Raw genomic sequence first — 22535 nt, forward strand, 5'->3', positions numbered from 1 at the left:
AACCAGCATGCACTGCCTAATCCTCAAAGCTCCCTGGACAACAGAGCCATAAAAAAGGTCTATAAAACACGACTGAAGGACCTGGGATTTAATTTAAAAATTAGATTCAGGGCATGCATGAAACTGGTCTCCAGATATGTCAAAAGCAGTCAGGGCAGGAATGAGATGAATTGTTCCCATGTTCTCTAGGGGAAGGACAAGCACAGAGAGTCAAAGCTGATGTTATTGAATTCAGACAGATGAGAACAGTGAAACAAACAACCTGCCCGAGCAGGTAACACCATTGCAGAATGGTCAGAAGTTTTAAACAGCAGAAGTTTTAAAACCAGATTAAACAAAAGTTGGGAGTAGTTTAGGCAGAACTAATATTGTTTTGCAGCAGAAGGTGATACATGATTGATACCTGAAATCCTTTCCAGCAGCATGAAACACCTGTGATGCCCTGACAGTGCTGCTGTTGCAGTCAGCAAAAATACTCGATGGATCTGAAGAGAGAAAAGAAAAAACCTGAATTATTATATGCTACTTGACTCTGAAGGCGAGAAATAAAATTTCCTTTGTTGGGATATTATCAGTCTAGTATTATCAGCCTCCTCAGTCCTGTAACATCCTCAATAAGTGTGTGTGGTACTTTTTGATGTTCAATCTCATGTGTTTCACCCATTAGATGAAACAAAAGAACTCCAACACTATTTTTAAAGTGTTTTGGAACATCCTCAGTGATGTTACTTGATTCTTCAGCTGCCTTACACAATTATCAGGCTGAAATGTTGACCTTGTTTCCTGAGTAGGCAAATCCATTTTCCTGCCCACTGTGTAAGGAATTTTGCATGGACAAGGCTGTGTGTTCACAACACCCTGCAGGCAGTACTGCTATCCAGACCTCTGCCAATACACAGAACATAGGGAGAAAATCATCTGAGGAAGCTGGAATGTTGCTTGTGGGAAAAAAAAAAAAACAAAACAAAACAACACATTTAGATACAACTCCTGCATACATCATGCAGAACCAACACCTTCTCTGCTGGACTCTGCTCTACTAACAGCTAATTTCCTTCTACTCCACTCATTTTGAGGAGTCAACAGCCATCTAGGCAAAGTATTGGTGGGGAGACACAGGCTGAGAAAACAGATCCATGATGAAATGAGTGTCACAAGATGAAGGATAAACCTTCTGAGCAATGCCTCCCCTGCAGTGCTGTAGCTGCAGCCCTGTGTGTGTTACCAAGTGCCTGCAGGGTGCTGCTCCCTGGACTGCAAAGGAAGAGGATGTGTTCAGTCTGGTGTCTGCTCTTATCAGCTGATGGCAGACGGAAGGTCCTACTAGAGGTGCAGAGGTTACTCCTCAAAGGGAAGGAAATACTCCTTGCTGTCCTTAGGAAAGGGAGAGTCACCTTTCTAACTCCTTAGATTGCTGCAGTTCAGCAAACCCTGGCAGTCACAGCTTTATCTCACCGCTCTCTGCTCTGAAACCATCCCTGACCTTGGAACTGCTGGAGCACTCCAATGCCTCTGCTCTAGCACATCCAGGTCCTGCTCACACTTCTCTCCAGCCAACTCCTTAATTTCCTTATGTTGCAGTAAAGTGGGAAAATTATAAGAAAAAGGCCTCATAATATCAGGCTTGCTCTGTTAGCCTGCCATTTCTTCTAAGGGAAGTTAGCACTCTGCAAGTTCCCCTGTGAAAGCAATCCTGGTGTGAGCAATTTGTTAGCATAACAATCTATTCCTGGGTGAAAACACAAGTAGCACCTGTATAAACTGTTTTTACACTGTAAAGACAGAAAAATTAAAGCTGCCTCTCACAAAACAACTTTTCCTGCATGTACACACCAGGGGTTTGAGTGGTCAATCAATACAGGGTAACAACTTGTTACTAACCCATAAAAGTAATTAGCAAGAAAGCTACTAACTAATTGGAGTCACACACAAGGTCTGTAAAACCGTATAAAAATGAGTTACATGAATAAGGAATAAGCTTTTTTCCACCATGAAGGAAATGGAGTCCTTGTGATTTATTCCCATATCCTTACACTACATCTTGCATCATCCTCCTTTGGTGTCTTGGCTCTGCTGCAGCACACAATACTCCCAGAGTGAGCTTAGATTTATTTTTCATTCCTCCATGGCTGTGTCAGCTCCCCTGTGGACACTGATAGAAGAATCATAGTGGCTGCAATCTACCAAGCTCTTTATTTTTTGCCATCACATGGTAATGACACCATGGCTTAATCCAGCAACTTCTGCTCTGGACACAAGGCCAGAGCTCCGGGGATATGACATCTAGTAAACCTTTCTCTAAAATCCCTGAAAATTAGAAAATAGGTACCACTTCAAAATCATAGCCAGTACCTAATCAATTGTACATTAACTAAAGACAATACAGAATTTCTTGGTTTGCAGAAAAATGTCTGCAGTTAACTGACTCAATACATGGCATAAGGATGGCACAAGACTGTTTTTGCTGTAAGAAATTGATCTGTGAACTGCACAGGCTGTGGTGGAAACGTCTTCCTTTTTTTAAATGCTCACGTTCAAGTCTCTAACTTGAAAGGAAAAAAGCACAATACCTTATTGTGACTCTGCATTGATTCCACCACAAAATTGCTTTTGATTGTTAGAACACAGCAAGGCATGAATGAGAATTAATAAAAGAGAATTTATTTCTGAAAAAAAAAAGGAAGTGCAAGACTAGTAACAACCAGGCCTGAATTCCAGTCACACAAAGCATCTGCACTTCTCACTAATTTATCCAGGCTGCATCTCTTGAAAACCAAGCAGTTCTTGCACTGAGTAAAGGAATTCTGAATCCATTGTCCCAGAGAGTTGGACACTGCTGTCAGGGAGGCCCTTTTGCAAGCTGTTTTATTCCGTAGCTATTCACATAAGTACAAAATCTGCAAATTTCAGTAAGGACTTAGGTGATTTCTTAGGTGGAACCAGCAACTTACACAAAATCCCTTCTACCAAGATGGGGTTGTGGCTTTAAATCTAAACACACTCCTATGAGAAAGCCTTAACATTTAGAAAAGTCCAGTGTAAGGACCAAATTCTGAATGCACACACTGAAACTCCACTGGAATCTTCAGCAGTGTGGTAGAACACCGAAAGGAAAATTTGGTTCTTAATGTGTCTCTGAAGACTGTAATTATATTTCCCATTGTACTAGTAACATTAATTGAATGTTTAGCTGAAATCAAGTTCATTACAAGTTAAATACAGTACCTAGCCTATTAGGATGGTGTTTATAATTATAGTCATAAAGCACTTGTAAAACACCTTCATTGCAGCAAATAGGTGGAAGTTGGGTGTAGTGACTGCTAAAGCATCTCAGTTCACTCTCTGCATCTTTGCAGCATCGTGGACCAAGGTCACCTGTGCCACTGAATCACCTCCAGAGCTTGTGCCAACACTGCTAAATTTCAGAGGAACATGGCCTACAGCTGTTGGCACAAAAATGTAATACTGCACAAACTGCTATGCAAGGGTTTTTGCAGTGCAGCTGGACCTTACTGAACATCCCTAGGTCTATGAAAAGGCACATCCTCATGCTAATATACCTGGTTATTGGCCAGCTTATTGGCCTGATAATGCATTTTTAACAATAAAACAACTTTTAATAATAGATTAGTTCTCTTCAATATATCAGATTTTGTATTTGATTTCCTGGCTCTCTGAGAGCATCACTGCAGAAAGTACCTGATCTGCTTTTGGTATTTCCCAAAGTCTGCCTGAACTCCAACAAACACCTTACTCAGAGAGCTACACCAATTTTGCTAGAAGCTGAGTCATGAGCAGCAGTGGAGTTCCACCTTGGGCACACAAGTGAACTAAAGCTGTACAGATGGTCGGTGTCACTTCTGCTCAGTTACACACATGAAGGAGCACCCAAATTCAAGCATAACCACTTGGCCTGTCTCAATTTCATATTAAATTAGGTTTCTTTTTACAGCCATTTCCATAAGAACAGTAGCACCCAAAAAGAGAAATTAGTTTTAAGGTATTTTATTTGACATGATTGAAGACACAAGAACACTCAAGATACAATCCAGACAAGTTGTGAACAGCTCCAAGTATCAGTGAAATCTGAATTTATCTTGCACAGAGGTGAACAAGACCACAATGGTTGGTTTTATAATATAGTTTAAGACTATTTCAAGCAGGTGAGTACTGTGACATTATGCCCAACAACTTTTATACTATTCATCCGCTTAAGCCACTTCATATCATAAATATGCAGCTTATCTTGGCTATTAAGTCTCTGCAATATATAATTAGCCTTCTCATAATAATGCATTAAAACTCCTGTATATGAATATTGGTATACTCATACCAATGAAAACTGTCCTAATCACCACTGCACATTTATCATATTCTAGCACAATTAATCATTCCATCACAATTAGCTGCTAAATCAGTAACCTGGACCCAAACTTGCAAATTGCTGCTTAGAGCAAAACTCCTGCCAAGACCTTCTGCTCTCCTTATGGATAGCTGGCCTTGTTGTCTTTTCAACACTAAGTTGCACAATGTCATCTGAAACCCCTACCAAAAAAATGCTCTGCAGGGGAACGTCCTGCAAAGCATCACAACTACAATTCTAAAAATGCCTCATTTCCTAGTAAATTTCATATTCATTTTACAGCCTAACATCCTTTATAGAAATGGGCATCCACATGCCTCTTACAATGTAAAGTTGTTTAATTGGGTTACAGTCTACAGACCACAGCATAATATTCTACTTAACAATTCTAATTCCTTAGAGAGACAAGCTAATTTTCCATTCTGAAAGAGGGCAACAAGCACAGCTGGGAATTTGTTCAGTAGTTCAGTGCTCTGCAAAGATAAGCTTGATAGTGTTCTCACCAGACTGACGGAGGAAGTGCAAAAATATGTAAACCATGTTTTACAGGGATTTCAGAACAAGCCCCTGCTTGGATCCAGATGGGATCTTACAAAGGGTGACTCAGAAAGGGCAGAGGATCACTGCTGTGCAGGGAACTGTGCTTCAGAAGAGCTGCAGAAACCACCTGTAGCTTTCCCTGCAGAAAGGCCGGAATCAGCACAAAAATCAGGGGCCACCTGATCTTGCAGGTCACCTCCTCTTCACAGGGGGGACGGGGAGTGGCAGCCATTTATTAGACCAAATCCTGTGTTAAGGCCACTGAAAACAAATCTGTGCAGAACTGGACAGATTCAGCTTAACATAGCATGCAAAGACAGCAAAGCCTATTTTTCTGTAAGAATTTTGGTTTTTGGCAGGTGGAAGTGGTAGACAGAGACTGTATCTTACCTGCAGCTACAATACAAGAGTGTTGCCTGGCTTTGGGAGGTAGTTTTTCATTTGTTGTTGTTGTAGTTTTTTAAACTAGAGAAGCTCCTTATTTAAAAACCCAAAACCTAGTGAAGAAGCTGTATACCCAGATTTTACAATCTGATTTTTGGTTTTACAGGAGGATTCATCCATTATTATGAAGAATTGCTGGAGATGGAATGGTCACCATCTGAAACAAAGAAATGAAAACCCCAGCAACAGACTATTGCATTTGTGTGATGTGCTTAGCTGGTATGACTTGCATTGCAGGAACAATGTTGTATTCTCTGACACACCAACATTTCTTTCCTATTATTATAAGATCGGCCTTTTACATTTCATATCTTACCATCTTTAAAAGCCTATAATTACAGAAGCTGATTGAGAAACTGTGTTATTTAAAATTAACAGCTGAATGAAATCAACAGAGGCAAAGTGCATTTTTATACAAGAAAATAGCACTGTAGAAAGAAAGAGTCTGTACAATATTTAAATATTGTATATACATAAAATTATATTGTTCATAACTCATCTTAAAGTTTCTCTTGTTTGTAAACCATGGAAAGCAGCACACACAAAAAAATTCCCAGTATTTAGCTTTTAAAGCATTTAGCAGGCAGCAGGAAATCGACTGCTAGCAAGCACACTTTGTAATTATAGAAAGTATCCAGCAGGATACTGTGACTAGCATTCTCCATAGTCCTTTATTTATTTATTTTAAAGCTGAATGCAGAATACATTTCCCATTCAATCAGGGAATTCTGCAGGAGACACAGAAAACTCAATGACAAAATGCAGTGGATCAGTTGTCCAGCTCTTTACTGTGGCAAAACTCCAGGACAAACACAGAAAGTTTAAGTGCAGGATTGGAACATAAATTAATGAAATAACTGATAAAGCTTTAATCTCCCAAAAGTGTCTGTAATGGATTTAGCTCATGCTTGACTTTTTAAAAAGGAAGGTTTAGGTTAATAATTAACATTGCAACGTTTTGAAAATGTAATGAATTCCAGCAGGTAATCAGGCAGTTCTGTATAAATGTACTGGAAAGTGTCAGCATTTTAGGGTGATTTTACAGGCTGGTACCACTCTGCTAATTTGGAGTGGAATTAGGATGTGAAAGCTGTCAGTTCATGGCAGATGCAGAATGTAGGTTTCAGAAATTTTCCTCCTGTAGCATTTTGCAAAGTAAAAACTATTCTAGTTGCAAAAGAAATTTGCCAGGTGAGCATGCTTAAGGAAACATTTCCACAAAGTGGTTATTTGGAAAACAAGATGCTATCATGGCCATCAGTGCATTTCTCCTGCTTCAAGAGCTCTGAACTCACTGCCATGTAAGGAATGTTTTATTTAATGCTATTTGTACTTTCATTCTATTGGCTTCTGCCTTCCACTTCATTGGCCATTCAACTCAACCCAGCAACATATTTTACTGAATTAAAATGTTTGCTACAAAAAAAAAATGTATTACTTTAGATCTGAATGTTTTGTCTCTTCTGAATTATTTAAATGTTTCTGGACAGCCACCATTCATCATTTGGAAGCGGTGCTTCCAGATCTTAACACAGGAATGAACAAGAAAAGAAATAAAATCACCTGGGGAGGTGCTTAATAAAGCAGATGGGATGTTGACAGGCTGGAGAAATGTGCAGACAGGAACCTGATGAAGTTCAGCAAAGGCAAGTGCAAAGTGCAAAGGCAGGAAGGAGCCCATGCAGCAGGAGCTGTGTGGGAAGCAGCCTGGCAGCACAGCAACGCCCTGGCATCGTGGCAGACACTGAGAGAGAGGCAGCAATGTGCCCCTGGCACACAGAGTGCCAGCAGCCCCTGGGCTGCACTGGGAACAGACTGTCAGGAGATCTGGAAAAGCCATCACTGCCCTGGTCCAGCCCTGCTGAGAGCAGCTCTGAGTGCCCAGTGCAGCTCTGTGCCTCCCAGGGCAGCAGAGACACGGACACACAGCTCTGAGACCAGCAAATTGAAGGGGAGAAGGGATTGAGCTGGGGCTGCTGGACTCAAGGAGGCTCAGGGGATGCTAGGAATGTCTGAGAGCAGACAGGAAAGAGGAAGGAGCCAGACTTCTCAGAGGTACCCAGTGAAGGAGCAAGAAAGAGGCAACACGCACAAATTTAAACTCAAGAAATTCTTTTTAAGCATAAGAAAGAAAACCTTTACAGTGAGGGTTATCAAACAAGTTGCCTGGAGTTCAGGGATTTTCATTTTGGAGACAATAAAAATTGGAAAAAGAAACTTGTTCTGACTGATACTGCTTAGAACAGAGGTTTTATCAGATAGTCAATGGATGTCCCCTTCAAGCTCAACTACTCTGCGATTCTGTGGTTTCAGATGGAGACTAATAAAAGTAAGTTTAGAAGACCCAAAAGAGAAATAGGTTTGTTCTTAATATAATTTTCCGAAGTATAATGAGGATAATTCTAGCTAATTAATCTGACAGCTTGTTCTGAGAGCTTTAACAACAAAGGCCTTGTTTTCAACCTGAGGGAATCAATATTAGGCCCCCAAAACACACATGTATTTCCTAAATATAAATTTAAGGATTTCTAGGGATTTTCTTTACTCAGAATTTAAGTAATTGACATCCTAATTGACATTTCTTTGAGTCATTCATTTTCAGCACTTTAAATTCTGAAAGCACTGGGCAAAACCAAAAGAATACAATAAAAATACTAATTTGTTCCCATTGCCAGAGAATGGTGCTGTTTAAACAGATATCCCACACAGATACACCCCCTACAACAGCCACATGGGTTAGTGAGTTTTTCTCGGGAGGAAGAGGAAGAAGAACAAGGCAAAGAGATTACAACTTGGTATTTTTTTAACTAACCTTCAGGATCCAACAATAATCAGTGTTTACTTTATAAAGGTAGATCTTTAAGCATGCGTGAGTAACTTGGTAACTTTTACTACCTCTGGAACTTTTGCTCCCAAAACTTTTCAGGGGTTTTTCAAAATGCAGTCCTTGGTCACCAAAGGACACAAACACAACATACCCCACCTCACTAGCTGTTCTCATATAGCCTGCTGAAATTCAAGGTGATGACATGACAGACGAAAGTCAAAGAATGGAACAGTGGAAGATCAGTCTCACAAACAGGCTGTGGTGGGGGAAAGGGCCGTTAGTAATTTAAGAAATCAATACCAACTTTGACACTTTTAGAGGTCGCAACATCAACAGCCATGGCTTTGATTTCAGTGTCCCCAAACTGCATCAGCGTTTTGATCTCGCGCCGGTTGGGCACGGCAGCGTCAGTTCCCGTGAGATCCAAGCGCAGGGTGCCGCACTTCTTCACGCCGGGCTCGGTGATGAAGCTGACGTTGTCTTGCTCTGAGCTGTAGATATTGATCACTATTACTAACTGAGAAGGCTTGGCAGGTGTGTAACTGCGTGTCACAGTCTCTCCCAGGGCTACGGACTGGTCGGCTGAGATGAACTTGTCAAAGACGTCGGTGCACCAGCGCGTGCCGTCTTTGACCAGCAGCTTCTCCGGGGGATGCTTGCCCTCCACGAAGCGGTTGAGCACCCCGACGCCGTAGGTCAGAGGGGAGCGCCGCACCTTGATCACGGCAGGGTCGAGGCCAAAGAGAACAGCTCCTTTGAGGATGGTCAGACCCACATCCTGGGGAATGATGACCCGGCACCTCGAGCCAAAAGCGCTCTGGACGGCTTGTTGGAGCAAGGGGGATTCGGCAAAGCCACCCACCAGGAACAGGAACTTCACATTGGTCACCTCCGGCTTATCGAACACCTCACCTGAACAGAAACAGAGAGCATGCAATAAAATCCACTTTTACAAGGCAATGCAAGTGAAAATGCCAATGTCTGAGTTCCATGCACTTGATCTGAAACTGCCACATCCGTGCCCACACTGCCACCCTCAGCATGCACCAGTCCCACTTCTGTTATCTCAAGTGTATTTCACTATTCACTATGAATTCACTCACCACATTTATGAACTGGCATTTAAAACCAACCCCTTATTGCATTCCAGATCACTCAGTTTCAAATTCACTTATTTCTGACTCCAGCATCTTAACCACAATAAATATCACCTGCAAAATAATCCCTCTTTTACATTTTTACAGATTTTTCCCTCTTAGCTTGACGCCACATCTCTTACTTTCAAGAAAATCATGCAGTGCTCTTGTAGGCTCATTTTTAATTTAAACAAGTGAGTTACCTGTCACAACTGTTGCAGTCCTAGGTGTCTCCCTCCCTGCTCACATATAAGCTTGCTCTATACTTGTTGTCTTATTAAGTTCTGAAATTTAGCTAATAATCCCTCAAATATGATGAACAAAGCTGGATATTTATTCCAAATAGTGCATTCTAATGTGTAGAAAGAAACACTTCTCTCACCACAAACATGATACTCTACCTGATACTAATTTCATCTTCTGCTAGGAAGACCTTAAATAGTAACTTTCCCAATAAGCACTTGTCACTTTCCATTACTGGACAAATAAATTCATTGCTGCTTAAGCCATGCCTGGAAGTACTTTTACCATGATGCATCATGTACTATTTGTGCTTTAGAGATCTCAGTGATTTGGATGGTCATGAACAAATGTGACCTTCCACTCAGCAGGAACAAACTGGAGGTCTGAATAGCTGAAATAGCCAGAAACAAGTTACAACTCTGGTATAATTTAGTTGTTGTCTGAACCAGGAAAAAGAAAGGCAGGATCTGGGCTTCCCAGTGCATGTCAGCCCTCTGAATACTTGTAGCCCTGGAAGCATAGAGAAATTGAAGCTTTAACAGAACTGAATCACACTCAGTAGCTAACCCTAGAGCTAGGCAGGGGTATGTTCTCAGGATATATCCCTTAGTTTTATTATCTTCCCAGCTGATTTGTAGAGAGCTGCAAGTTTCAGACCTGAATTTCTTATCCACAGCTGGTGCAGACCAAGAGGGTTGTTACTGGGTTGAAATGGGTGAGCAAAGCTTCAGTTTCAGCCCAGCCAGGAAGTGGAACCACACACAGATACGTACTCAGGTGCTGCACGATCTGGTCTATTGTAGGTTTGAAAAGAGCATTCATTGCATCCGGGCTCATCCTCAGCATTCCCTGGGAGGACCACTTCACAAAGTCCACACTGCAAAGGAACAGCCAGAAAGAACATTAAAGCATTGCAGCTGAGCTGTGAAACGACCAGCATTAATGAGTTTACAGAATCTCCTGTATTTTTCTTGGCACAAAGTGCCCCACCTCACCCAAGCCCCATACCAACTGCAGTTATGTAAAATTTGAAGGGAGAATTATTATTTTGGCTTGTCTAATTGTTATTTTCTTTGCCTGATTGCCTTCTACAGCATTAGCAATGCTCAACTGCTCTCTGAAACAGCTGGCAGTCAGTGCAGGGCTCACTCATCTGAAACAGCACTGATTCATCCCCAGAAGGGCAATATTTAGATTATAGCAGTGGCAGGCCAAAGCCACTGGAAACACACAGGGAAAACAAGCAAGTTGGGAAGCCTCAGGAGGCAGAAGAGAGAATGGCATTTTAATGAGGCATAACATATATTAAGTGAACACAGGCATTATGCTATTCTACCACTGATACACATCTGTACAGCTCAGTAATCTCCCTTACATTCATGCACATTATATGTTAACGTTTACACTCTTTCTATCCTCTTATCCAATTGATTTTATTTCATTTGAAGGGAGCATTTAGCATTTCCTCTAAGATTCACCATTAAGACTACTAATAAAAAGGAGATGGCCTTGTGAGGAGAAGGATTTCCAGAAATTTTTTATTACTTCAGAACCTCAATCTCATTTAGAAAGCAACTTTTAGCTGAATTCCAAGTCACTTAAGCTTCCAGTACATTTACCAATAACTTCTGAAAGAGATGCAGGAGTTCCAGCCTGCATACTACATTCAACATTGGCTAGTTTAAAAAATTAAGGCACAGGTACTAAATATCAGGTCTTCCCTTCTCAGGTCCCAAGCCTTCTGCCCCAGGTTCACAGGTTTTCTTGTTCGTTCTCATTAAACTCCAGGCTTTCTGTAACATATAACTTCAAGAGATGCAAAATGCCCTGCTCACTTCCTTTTCTACAGCAGCCCATTATCTTGTCATTTAGGGTGACTTTTTGATACTAAAAATCATGAATTAAGATCTCTGGAGGGGATTATGTCTCCCTGCCTATCAAGCAAATTATCAAACTTGTTAAATACTGTAAGAAGCAAAAGCCTGCCATCACTTCAAAAGCTGAATGCTTCCCCTTGCAGAGCTTTATGCAGTAGTGTAGTTTTCTCTAGTGATCTGATACTGTTAATAACTTCCCTCAAGCCATAAATATATTTACACATCTCACAATCTTGGACTTTTTTCTATGATCCAGCCGCTAAAAATTAAGGTTCTAGGCAACAAATTCTGTGTTTGATCTGACATTCCTAATTAACATGCAAGACACTCTCAGTATACAGTCAAAGAAAGCGATGTAGTGGTGGCCTAACAGAAGTCGTGGAAAGCAATATACCTGAAAAGTGCAAATCTTGTACAGAAAAGTTCTTGCAAGAGATAGATCAGAACTTTTCATTCTGGAAACTGCAGCAGATGCAACCCCATTTTCTCATCCTTTTATGCTATTACCTTTTATGCTCCTACACTTTTACGCTGTTGCCTTTCAGTCCTAATATAATTAGGATATTTTAATTATTTGTCTTTGCTACCAGTAGTTAATTCTGCATCCATGTGGTTGTCTACTCACTTGCTTTTCCTCAAGGCATGCTCTACACTGTGCCCTCGGAACTTCTTGTAGTAGTCAATGAAGGAGAAGGGCAGGGTGATGTTCAGGGGGTTGGTCCTGTCGGGAGCTGCCGCCCGCTTGCGGGACTCAAACGCGATCATCAGATCCACCCAGGCCGCCGGGCGCTTGATCTTAAACTGCTCAATGAAATCTTCCCCAAATATTTTACACAGGAGCTTCTCGAACTCGTAGTCCACACCTAAAGAACCGTATGGCCCACCTGTAGCACAGACAAAACACAGCTTTAATATTCTATATATTCTTAAATATTCCTATGACATTCTGAGTTGACCACATACACATCAGAACAACACTCTCAGGACTGTCATAGGAGAAGGTTCACAAAAAAAGGATCTTTGCTAAACGTAACAGTTGGTCTAATCAAGATCTCACCTTTGCCTCACAGTTACTTACTCCTGTATCAACACAGCCATTCTAACACTATCACTATAAATGTGATTCAGCCAACCAGCAGCTGGGTTACACTAATTTGGCGTGCTAGTCTCACTTCAGGGAGAACTGTCAGTAAAATGCAATAAAGGCACAGACTTCCTTCACTGACAAGCCAAAACATTACATAAATATATAATACACCATCTAATTACACAAAGCAAGCAGTGGAAGTGACATTACATGAGGTGTTAGGGCACGGGTTGGACTCGATGATTTTAAGATCACTTCCAACCTAGTCATGCTGTGAATTCTGTGAATACCTGTTGCTTTGTAGAGCTCCTTCAGATGTCCTTCAGGGAGCCTGATCTGATGGACAGTCATATCCACTGTGCCTCCTCCACTGTCAACCACGATGTACCGATCACCTGGAATGCCAAGGGGACAGGCCAGGGTCATTTACACCACCGTGAGCACTCCAGCTCACTGCAGTGAGAGCTCCTGAGGCCACCAGATAAGGGAGATAAGGGCCTACAGACAGCCAGCATGGCCATGCTGAAGACTTGATCTTTGCTAGTAATTACAACACAATTACTGATAACAAATATCAAAGCTAGATGTCAAAAGCTATTAATGTAACACAGCTGAAAAGTGGGACTGGTCATGCTGCTGGTGTACATCCTAGTGGGCTACCAAATATTATACCATATTTACAAAGCCTGTTCTGAGGAAAATATTCTAGTTGCATGGCTTTCCACCATCTCATTAATAAATCTTATGCTAGAGCATACAGAATTGCAATTCAACACTTGTAACTAAGAGCAGCTCGTGAAGTTGTGGGTTTTTTCCTTTTCCCCTTTATAACCACTATGAGAACAATGCAGTGCACAGCACCTTTGTGGGAAACACAATATTTGCCTGCAATACAAAACCAAAGTTTGTTCAAGAAAGGACAGGACCTTCCTCCAGCTCAGACCAGATCTCTCCTATGACATTTTCCACCATGAAGGTCCGACTCTGCCGGTTCCGGCGCACGTGCTCCTTCCCTAGTGATTGACAGAAAAAAAAAAGTTATTGAGTATAAAAAAGCATGAAGAAATAAAATCAAAAACTGCAGGGAACAAGTGCAAGCAGGCTGACAGATCTGTATGTATCATTTCTTAACAAATGTACAAAAATTACTGCACTGGGACCAGAAACATTAGGTAGAATGTCATTCCTGGAAAGAAGGAAGAATGGTTTACAGCCAGCCTGATCTTCCTTGATATTGTTATTTATATTTATTTGTCTTTTAATCTATGCTAATTACCTAATACAAATAATGCAATTAATTATATATAGCACCAATCTGATAATAAGAAAGCTATAAACAGGTCTGACTTGCAGTTTTTCAATGCACTCTGGCTTGCAAAGCGTGGGTGGCAGCAGGGTGGGGGCTGGCAGCCAGCTGTGCTCACAGCAGCCGCCACCAGCAGATGGCAGCCCCAGCCCACGCCCAGACACCCCCCACCACCCGGGATGGGAGAACATTCCCACATTTCCAAAAACCACTGCTCATTTTGAGTGCTCAGGCAAATACGCCTCACCAGCCTCTCAGGATGTCAGTCCACCCCAAAACAAGCAGCCAGAAGCACTGCTGCTCAGATTATTCAGAATTAATCTTAAGGACAAGTAAGAATTAGAATTATCTTAAGGACACTGATCACCAGGGCTGACCCTCACAATATTTAAAATATACACCAATTAAAAATTAAGTGTAATCTTGCAAGACAATTTTAACAACCCATTAACTTACAAGACTTAACTGCTACTTAGACATTTAAAAGATGCAGAACAGTCTGTCAAGAGAAAGCAGAGTAGTGAGAACCTCTGCTATTTATGCTTCCAAATCAACCTCTATAACTGAATGATAAAAAAACCTACATTCCTTGTGTTATCATCAGTCACCTTCAAAGGCACTTCATAAAACACTACAAGAGAGGCAGCCTGCCATGGGTAGAAATTTTTTCTGAAAATACCAGCATGCAAATCACAGAATGCACTTTGCTTCCTATTTCTATAGTGCCTGTCATCAGAAAAACAGAGCATCAGCTCCACTTGCTCCTGCACCCTCCCCAAAAAGGTTCCACGATGCAGAGAAGCTGCCCCAGCCTCAGTGCCCTGACTGGGCAGCACAGGGAGAGCTCAGATGAAGCATTCCATGGCTCAGATGAAGCACTAGGTCCAAGTGAGGGCCTGTCAAGCTCACAGAAATCAATGGCAATCCTTTCATTCCCTCCTGTTGGCTAGGAGAGAACACAAGAACCAGTCTTTAACTACAGCTGAAGCAAGCTTACCCTTGCTACTATGAACACTAAAATTTCTGTTTTGACTTCACAGCAATAATATGGTCCTTGGAGTGCTTCTCTCTGTTTATATTTAAAGGGTTTTTCTCCTGAATCTGTTCTCAGCTTGTCTTGGGTGCTTGCCATGCCTTTATGAAATTTTAATTCCAACCCCAAATTAATTCACTCCAAACTTTGTTTTCATTAATTTTGACATGAAACCTTTCTTATCCCCAATAGCTTTTTACCATACAAAGTCAAGAATGAGAATGGTACCCCTACCCAAGAAAAAGCCCATTAGCAGAAATCCATGATCTGCCAGATTCTGCCCAGCTTAAAAACCTTAACCAGATAAACTCCTTTATTATTTTCCCAGAAGCAAATCCCTGTGTTGTCTGAAAGTGAGTTCATGTAAAATCACAAGGAACTGGAATAGTTCAGGGCACAAATGAGGGGGAGAGAAGCCCAGGGGCCCTGAAGGGACAGAATCCTGAAAACAGATTGTGTCCTGTACTCTGCGTGGTCCTCCAAACACTGAACACATCTGACAAGTGCTGGCTGGGAGAGCCATGGATTTGAGAGAACGATGTAGTCACTCTGCCTAACTGAAAAAGATATCCTCAGGAATAGCTCTACTAGCTTAACCTCCCACTTGCCTCTACTGTTTTGACCTAGCAAATATGATAAAATACAGAATCTTCTGAAAAACTCCTCCTAGGATAGATTGTCACACTACCATCAGTATCAGGACAACTGTTCCAATTCACAGAGATATAGAGAAATATGCACATTAAGCAGCTATCAAATCTTACTGCTGCAGGCCATTTTCCTTTTTTGTTTCCTCTATTTCCCTCCAGTTTCAGTAGGCTGCCAAGCTCAAAAGCCTCTGGTGAGGAAGGATCTTCTGTCAAGTGACTTACATTGCTCCAATCTCTGTCCCTCCCCTTCAATCAGTGACAGCAGCAACAGATCCCAGCTCAATAAATCAGAAGGGCATTATCCAGTTGCTCTTCAACATGCAGATAAATTCATTGCTACATTCCAATGCCATGTGCTCCACTGAGTGTTGGAATGTAGTATAATGGAGGTAATTAATGATATTTCACAAAGATGAAAGCAAAAAGGATCTGCCAATACTTGGGAACACCTCAGACTAATTGTTTCATAGCAGATCCAGTTATTTAGCACTGCCTTAAGAATGCAGATAATCAAACACATAATTGCTTCCAACAAATTAAATGGAAAAAAAAAAACAATCCAGCATGAAGTACTAACTTAAGGCAGAAAAATACTGTTGTGAAAATACTAAAAGACCCCCACAACATCCAAATAAAGACAATACAAAGAAGCTACCTGCACGCTAAAATTCAAGTGTGTATTAGGAATACACACTTGAAAAACTTGTTCCCTGTGAGAGTGGTGAGGCCCTGGCACAGGGTGACCAGAGAAGCTGTGGCTGCCCCATCCCTGGAAGTGTCCAAGGCCAGGTTGATGGGGCTTGGAGCAGCCTGGGACAGTGGAAGGTGTCCCTGCCCATGGCAGAGGGCTGGAACTAGATGATTTTTGAGTTTCTTTCCAACCCAAATCATTCTGTGATGTCTGCTGGGTCAACATATAAACAAGTCTCAATATAGTAAGCAGCAGAACAGTTTTTAAAAGCAAACTGATGCCAGCCTGAAACATTTTGAGAGAACCAGGACGAGAAGAAACGGTGAGAAACCATCCCTCGGGGACAGAGCAAACGCAGGCATGAGAATCTGCGAAGGGAATGAACAGAAATACCCTGTGTAAATCCAGTTCCAATAGTGTCACTGGGGCTGTAGCCATTGACAGGAGCCCTACTACTCAGGTCTATCATCTGGTGCAGGCGCAGCTTCCGGCAGTAGATGGAGGCAGCCTCGGGTTCCAGGGCAATGATCAGCTGCTCGGGGTTTTCGGGAGATGCCATTCCTGCCTGTGAGAGAGAAGGGATCAGAGAAGTGGGGTGGGAACCCTGCAGCCCCTCTCAGCACAAGGCTGTCCCCCAGCCCCTGGGCTCTGCTGGCTCACCCCAGCGAGGAGCTGCTGCCAGGGGGAAAGGTCTGCATCTGGCAATTGTCCTGCCCACACTGCACAGCACACGTCCACAGGCTGTAACAGGGAGGATTGCATGCACTTACCATGCTAACGTGTCTGACCGAGCACTTGTGTACATGACAGGTGGGGAAACGAAGAAAATCGCATTGAAACCTGCAATAATTGGCCTAAAACCTGAACTCAATTCTAATAAACCTGTGAATCTGCCAGCTAACAGGGGCCCCAGCCTCCTTTTAGCCTCCTTTTGCCTCTCCTCGCCACAATATTTTAAATATGTCTTTATGTCCCAGATATTCACAGTCCTTGCCAAAATGAGGTTCCTGCACCGTTTAACTCTACAGGAATATACTATACACTTCACCAGTAATGCATCTTTTATCTTACAACCAACATTTTCTATTTCAAAATCCATTGCTTTAAAGTACATTTGCTTTTTTATTATCTTAAAAATGCTCAGTATATTAAAGGAGACAAAATACAACAGGGCAAGTTCCCTAAAATGTAATGAGAACAAGCCTAAAAATAATACTACATTATAAAATCAGCCATTCTTTCTGTTTTCTTGATGGATTTTCAGCCTTCAGACACAGATATTTTCAAAAAGCCTCGAGTTCTTATGTAACTACATCAGTCTCAGAATTGGGCTTAAAGAAAAATATTCAAAGAACAGTTCACAAAACTCTGCTTTAATTTATCTTCTCTGGTATTTCTGCCTAGAAAACAGACATCTTTCAACTCTTTCTGCCAACTTTTGGGCTACTTGCTATTACTTTTCAGTTAAGTGCTGAACACTAAAGCTTCCTAGCAAACTAATAAAACAAAATCAACAATTTTTCTTCTTCCACAATCAGTCTTCCAGCCTTCAACTCATACACACACAGACTGTGGTGTCTCTAGAGCATCCCCAAAAGAAGGACTGGAAAGGACATGGAAACTCTGCAGACCTGAACTGGAATTTGACATCTTTCATACAGCTACATTGCATGCTGTGGGAATTGCTGCCTCATTGACACCTGCAGCCAGAAACTCAACATAAAGTTGGTTTAAAAGCAGTACCAGGATAAGACTTGAGACACAAAACTGTCATTCATATTTACTGACTCATTTTACCCTCTCCACCCTAATGAGTAACATAAACAGATTCTTGAAGAAAGCATCTTCCTCACTTTTTGTTACTGTTGATAACAAAAAAAAAAAAAAAAAAAAAAAAAAAAAAAAAAAAAAAGGCAAAATAAGTTTTAAGAGTTAAACTCTTGGTTGCTCATTATTTTACAAGCACACCATGACTGGGATTATGGTCACTTTACAGCCTTTATTGCTGTTGGGCAAACCTTTCTGCTTCAGTTACATCCACTGGACTAAACAGCATGATCCAAAATTAGCAGAACTGTTGGGAAGGAAAAGATTGTGAAAATAAATACTAGAGAATTTCAAACCTTGCCAGCTCTGTGGCAACACATATTGAAAAAAATACTATATTGAAAAGATTGCAACCAAACTTTAAACTTTGGAGAACAGAGTTACATCAGCCAGAGTAACACTAAAATGCATAAAAAGAGCATCAATTAAGCAGAGACTCTCCTGCCATCACATCACTTGCATGTGAGCAAGTTGGCAGATGCAGCCCTGGAGCTGTACTGGGGATGAAGATGTGCCTGAGGATAAACCCAGTCCCTCCTGTGACACATCTGGATGCAGCAGGCACAGGCAGGGCTGGTCTCATGCCAGCTCACTTCAGCATCACTGAGCTCCAGCTGAGCTTTTCCACACAGGACGTTTTGGTTTGTTGCACTGGGAAGAGCACCATTCCAGATGTGGATCAATACTCAGGTCCCTGACAAACAGATTTGTCTGATCTGCTTAGGAATTCCACAAATGTCTGGTGTCTGCACACAACCTGTCTTTGCCTTTGGAGAATGTTGCTAAAAGCCTGATTTGGATCTTGCTGCTGTTCTAAGGGCACCACTTCCTGCTCTGTCCAATAACAATTACTTGGAGAACAATTAGCTCCTGACTACCCTGCTTCAGTTTTCACTTGTATTAAATCCATTATCATGTCGTGTGAGAGCTCTGAATCTGAGCAGCAAGTGGGTTTTTTTCAGTATCAAGCAAAGTGGATGAACCCAAGAGTGCTCAGTCTGCTCCTGGTACTGGGCATGTGTCAGCAGCACAGACAATTCTTAGTCTCAGGCTAACCTAAGCACTAAAGACAAAACTGTATTGTAGGGAAAAAATAGTTTGTTCCCAAGGATATTAAAATCCAAAGGCTACAACACAAAGCATTTGCAGAAGTGACAAGAAGTGAGTTCCACAGACATGGAATGCACTGGTATTTCCTAACTGGAGGTGGTGGTGGGGAGAAAATTATTATTATTGTATTAATTGCTAAATCATCCATCCTAGAGGGAATTTTAGTAAAAACTCCCAAGGCTGGTGCTGCTAAAAGCAAACAGTAAACCATTAACAATAACATTTGCTTCCTCCCCTCCTCCAGCAGCAGCCTGTACCATGAACTTTTCACACTGCAGTCAGGAGAGGAAGGCAGTGACCTGCAGCGATGGACTGGGATCTGTGTCCTCAGACCCTCCATGCTCAGCAGATGCTGTTCTTGCTCCTTTTTCTCTCTAGCTATGATTTTAACATACCCAAATTATCTCCTGAGCAAAACATGCAACAGAAGTGACAGTTTTTAACAGTTCAAAGCACAGCTGATCCTAACACAGCATCATGAATAAAATGCTGAAGCTTTTAGTTTAAAAGCCTTTCTTACAGTTTGAAGTTACAATGAAGACTGTGTTGTTTCACATCATAAAAAGACCATACAGAGAATCTTTTACAGTGAAAGGTACATGGCATCCAAAACATATTTTTATATGTAGACACACATATATATGTCCATATATATACATACACACATATTTTTATATAAAAATATATATAGGTATATGTAGCAATCAATATTTCATACCTCGTGTATATAATATTTCCACTTAGACCATGAAAGAGAGCACATTACATCTATATCTATACATCTATACACAGCACAGAGAAAATGGGGGAAGGGGAGATGATAAAGAAACATGAGCACATAAATACTGCTGGGGAGGAATGGAGCAATGAGGTTGTTTTAATACAAGCTCCAAGAGGAAGACTTAGGCAGTGCATCTGTCCCATCATTACGGCCAAGGGACAGATGGGAGAAAAATATTGAGCATGCAGAGAAAGAGGAGTGGAAACAGCAGGCAGCCAACATGAAGAAACAGTGATGCATTTGTTAAAATTATTAATTGCAGGCATTTGGGGATTTGCTGTATTTTACACTTTCTGCTTCCTGTCTGCCTCACTCCGTGTTCTTGCCCCACTGCTGCCCAAGCACTACTGTAATATAGACCAGGGATTCACAAGTTAACAGGCCTGAGCAGGGCAGATCTAAACAATGTCTCAATATTCAATATTCTAGAGATCCTTCTGGCAGTGGGACAGACACACCAATTTGCTTTTGCCCAGGGCAGCTTATAGCAGAGTTTAGAACAGAGCAGTGTCTTGACTCCAGCCTGCTAAGGAGATTTTCTTGCTCCCTAGCACTCACTAGCAGTCATCACTCATGGGACATGAAGGCAGCAGAGAACAGTTTCCCCAGGAACACAAAAGTTCAAAACTCATCGTGGGATTACAAAAATTATTTTAGCACAAGAAATTTCTTCAATTAATTTGCAAGATATTGCTGCATTTATACATCTGGAAGAAGCAAAGAACACTATGAAACAAACTGCTCTAAAATTCAACTTTGCTCACGTGCCTGAGGACTAGGATTTCACTTTTTGACAAGAGAACTCCCAGACCTCACCCCCTCCAGCAGCACAGCGTGCTGGTGCCAATGCATTACAGTTCATTTGCCAAGATGCATCATGGACAGCAAACTTCAAAGTATTTCAAAGTCTCATGTACTGGAGCATAAATAATTCACGATGCAGGTGAATTCTCACCCTGGCCACCAGCTCTGGTTTTAGAGGCAGAGAGGTGTCACCAGGAGAGAGCCACAGCTGACCACAGCACATTCCTGATTCCCTGAACAGCACCAGCTGCCAACTGTTAGAGTAGCTCACCACTAGCAAATATTGAGGTCTGGACTGCAGCTCACTGCAGCAGTCTGAGCACTTCAGAGAACTGTTTTCACTCACTCCACATGCAGAATCACCATTACTACAGATTAAAAGATGCTGCTTTAAAACCCAGCCTCACATGCTGCAACAGACAGAAAAAAAAAAAAAAAAACCAATGCATTTTTATTTCTTTTTAATATTGTAATGTATATTACATTAAAGACAGCATTATAATAGAATATTCCATGTGGTCAGTCTTTTTAAGGTAGGCCTAGTGAAAATGTCCCATCTCTGAATGCTCCTGTAATTAGAAGCATCAGCATTTACCTGCAGTTCTCCACAGCCAGATAGAATACCAGTGTGTTCTTTACTTATTACACCACAGTGACCTCAAGAGAAGTACAGTGTTAGGAAACACACCGTGATTTACAAGATACCTGTTTCCTATTCCCATCCTTGCAAATTATTGAAAGAAGTGGGTAAAGTTCTTTTCTTTTTTGGTTTTTCAGAAAGATACATCAGCTGTATTTTTAAGGGGGGAAATAAAATAGCCTGACCACTGATTTGTAACACAAGGAACCTGCCTTATGTGGAGTACACCTGTTCTTTTGAGTTACAAAACTTATTAAAAGAACAATTGGATTAATTCTACTTTTGTTTCTGCTTTGATATATTTTGTAGTCATCTACGACCTGATTCACTACTGTTGCATGGCTGTAGGCACTGCATTCACAATTAAAAAAGCATTTCCAGATACAAAAATGTAGCACAGATAAATAAACAGATAAACACAGGCAAAAGAGCCACCCTCATGACACAGTTGGAAAAACAAGGCACGGAGACTAAAAGGCTTTCTGTAAGGTGGTACAGGAACCCACAACGAGGAGAGAATTCCCTCCACAACCCCAGAACTCCAGGTCAGTGTCACAGCCAAACGCTGCTGCTCCCCAGCCAGCAAGGTTCCATTTGTGCCCGTGGCATGGAGCACATGCAGAAGCAGCAGGAACAGATTCCTCCATCACCTCCACAGCCTTGGGTCCCCCCTCTCCTCTCCCTCTTTGTCACCTCACCAACTGCTGGAGCAATGCTGCAGGCCAGACAAGTGCAATGATCCACTCTTCTGGTCAGCAGGAAAAACCTTTAAAACCTGTTTTACCACTGAAGCCCCATGAGTAAGCACCAGAGATAAAATTTAGAAGTTGAATCCCATTAAACAGCCCTGTAAAGATGATGGGGTTCATTAGGAAACAAAGCTCTGCAGGACAACATCATATAGCCAAAACAAGAGAAGCTGACAATTAACAGCAACATTTTCCTATTTTCCAAGATACTTATTATAATTAGTAACAATAGGAAAGGCATGATTGCAAGTTAAGCACTGTGCAGGCTGAATGAACAAAGTATTGTGAGGCTGAATCAAGGCAAGACAAAACAGCGGCTGGAAATTAAGTGCCTTGTGAAACTTCCACTGTTTAATCAGTTCATTGTGTTAAGGGCTTCATGGTAACACCATCCACTTAGTGCCTTGGTAAGTGAGCTCCTCTAATC

General features: G+C 41.5%; 1 protein-coding gene across 5 annotated transcripts in view; it reads right to left on the bottom strand.

The window, feature by feature from the left end:
• Positions 1 to 3989: 3989 nt before the first annotated feature.
• Positions 3990 to 22535, bottom strand: part of HSPA12A (heat shock protein family A (Hsp70) member 12A) — a 51042-nt gene continuing 32496 nt past the window's right edge. For all 5 annotated transcript variants that reach the window (XM_021537274.2, XM_077784713.1, XM_021537276.3 and 2 more), the window contains exons 8-13: positions 16591 to 16762; positions 13444 to 13530; positions 12808 to 12912; positions 12056 to 12314; positions 10327 to 10430; positions 3990 to 9086 (exon numbers count right to left, since the gene is read on the bottom strand). In XM_021537274.2, the coding sequence (XP_021392949.1) occupies positions 8452 to 9086; positions 10327 to 10430; positions 12056 to 12314; positions 12808 to 12912; positions 13444 to 13530; positions 16591 to 16762 (1362 nt within the window). In that variant the 3' untranslated portion in view covers positions 3990 to 8451. The remainder of the gene's footprint in view (positions 9087 to 10326; positions 10431 to 12055; positions 12315 to 12807; positions 12913 to 13443; positions 13531 to 16590; positions 16763 to 22535) is intronic.

The sequence above is a fragment of the Lonchura striata genome, chromosome 7 (genome assembly GCF_046129695.1).
Source record: "Lonchura striata isolate bLonStr1 chromosome 7, bLonStr1.mat, whole genome shotgun sequence".
In the NCBI taxonomy this organism is placed as follows: domain Eukaryota; kingdom Metazoa; phylum Chordata; class Aves; order Passeriformes; family Estrildidae; genus Lonchura; species Lonchura striata.